Below are 1,254 nucleotides of genomic sequence, written 5' to 3' on the forward strand. Positions count from 1 at the left end.
GCCAATGGACGCGCCAAAAACAAGGTTCGTACAGTATCACCATGTCCTCGTATGGTGATGGCCTGATCGACTTCATCGTTTTAGGATGGCCGAACTCCGCGTCAGATAGCAGAAGCACGCAGTTATAGTAATGACGCAGCGGAGATTCTGGGCCGCCAAGCTTCCCTGCTGGACCAGGTATCCAGTCGATCAAAATAGCATCTTTCTGTCGATACTATCTCTATAGCGCTTTGACGCTGTGTAAGAAGAGCATTCCTGTCGCCATGCGCATTCTCGAAGACAGCTTAATCCACGTCAACCTCCGCGACAGTGTACGCATCGCCGTCACAATGATTTGCTATGAACGGACATGTGTAGTCTGGGACGCCTTTGCAGCACCTGGTCGTGGCAACGCAGGATGCGTCGCTGCTTCAAATGCTGCTGAAAAAACCTGACCTCCAACTCGACGCCAAAGACGCGGTACATACATATCGTCCTCGACCTTTTCACGTCATTTGCCTTGAAATAGACAGGTCGCACGGCTCTCGCAATCGCGCTTACCACTGGCAACACGAAGACTTCCCTTGCGCTGCTCCACGCAGGCGCGTCCGTGGAACTCGTCGACAAGGTGGGAAATTTGCATCAGTTTATTGAAAATCCAACACTACAGGGGACAGGTTCAATGTGCTTCAGCGCCCGATTTCGTCGCCGCTTTGCGCCAAGTAGCCTCCTCCAACGACACGAGCTCTGTGGTGCATCTACTGCGTCTGGGCGTGAGTTGCTCGTTGGCCAACGAGGTATGATGCATTGAGGTGCCAGGTCAACAGCATCTTCATTTCATGTAGCAAGGCGAAACGGTGTGGCATGTGGCGGCTGCAAAGGGCCACCTGTCTATCCTCATGATGCTGGTCCAACGAGAGATCAAGGGCGAGAATGGCATTGACGCGACCAACCACGTATTCTCTACTTTCAATCGAATGTGTTTCAAATTGGTGTAGAATGGGGAATCACCCGTTTTTGTTGCTGCGATCGCTGGCCACGCCGACGTTGTCCAATGTCTCCTTCGCGCCAACGCCAACCCCATCTCGTTTCCAAAGTACTGTCTTTGAATTCTTATATCCCAAAAGCACCATTGCGAGACTAGGATGGATCGACGCTGCTGCACGCGGCTGCAGTTGGCGGCAGTATGAGCATCCTTCACCAAATCGTCCAGTGTGGCGTCAGCGTCGATGCGTGCGACGCGGTAGACAATATTGTTTGTGATTAGATCCCGTC

At 52.6% G+C, this 1,254-nt stretch overlaps 1 protein-coding gene across 1 annotated transcript; it reads left to right on the forward strand.

The window, feature by feature from the left end:
• Positions 1–263: 263 nt before the first annotated feature.
• Positions 264–1,088, forward strand: SDRG_16687 (hypothetical protein; the record flags this gene model as incomplete). The annotated part of the gene is made up of 6 exons (XM_008622905.1): positions 264–311; positions 358–459; positions 509–607; positions 657–776; positions 825–935; positions 978–1,088. The coding sequence occupies 6 exons, from the start codon at positions 264–266 to the stop codon at positions 1,086–1,088; spliced, it is 591 nt and encodes a 196-aa protein (XP_008621127.1).
• Between the last annotated feature and the right edge of the window lie 166 nt (positions 1,089–1,254).

The sequence above is a fragment of the Saprolegnia diclina genome (genome assembly GCF_000281045.1).
Source record: "Saprolegnia diclina VS20 unplaced genomic scaffold supercont1.146, whole genome shotgun sequence".
In the NCBI taxonomy this organism is placed as follows: domain Eukaryota; phylum Oomycota; class Saprolegniomycetes; order Saprolegniales; family Saprolegniaceae; genus Saprolegnia; species Saprolegnia diclina.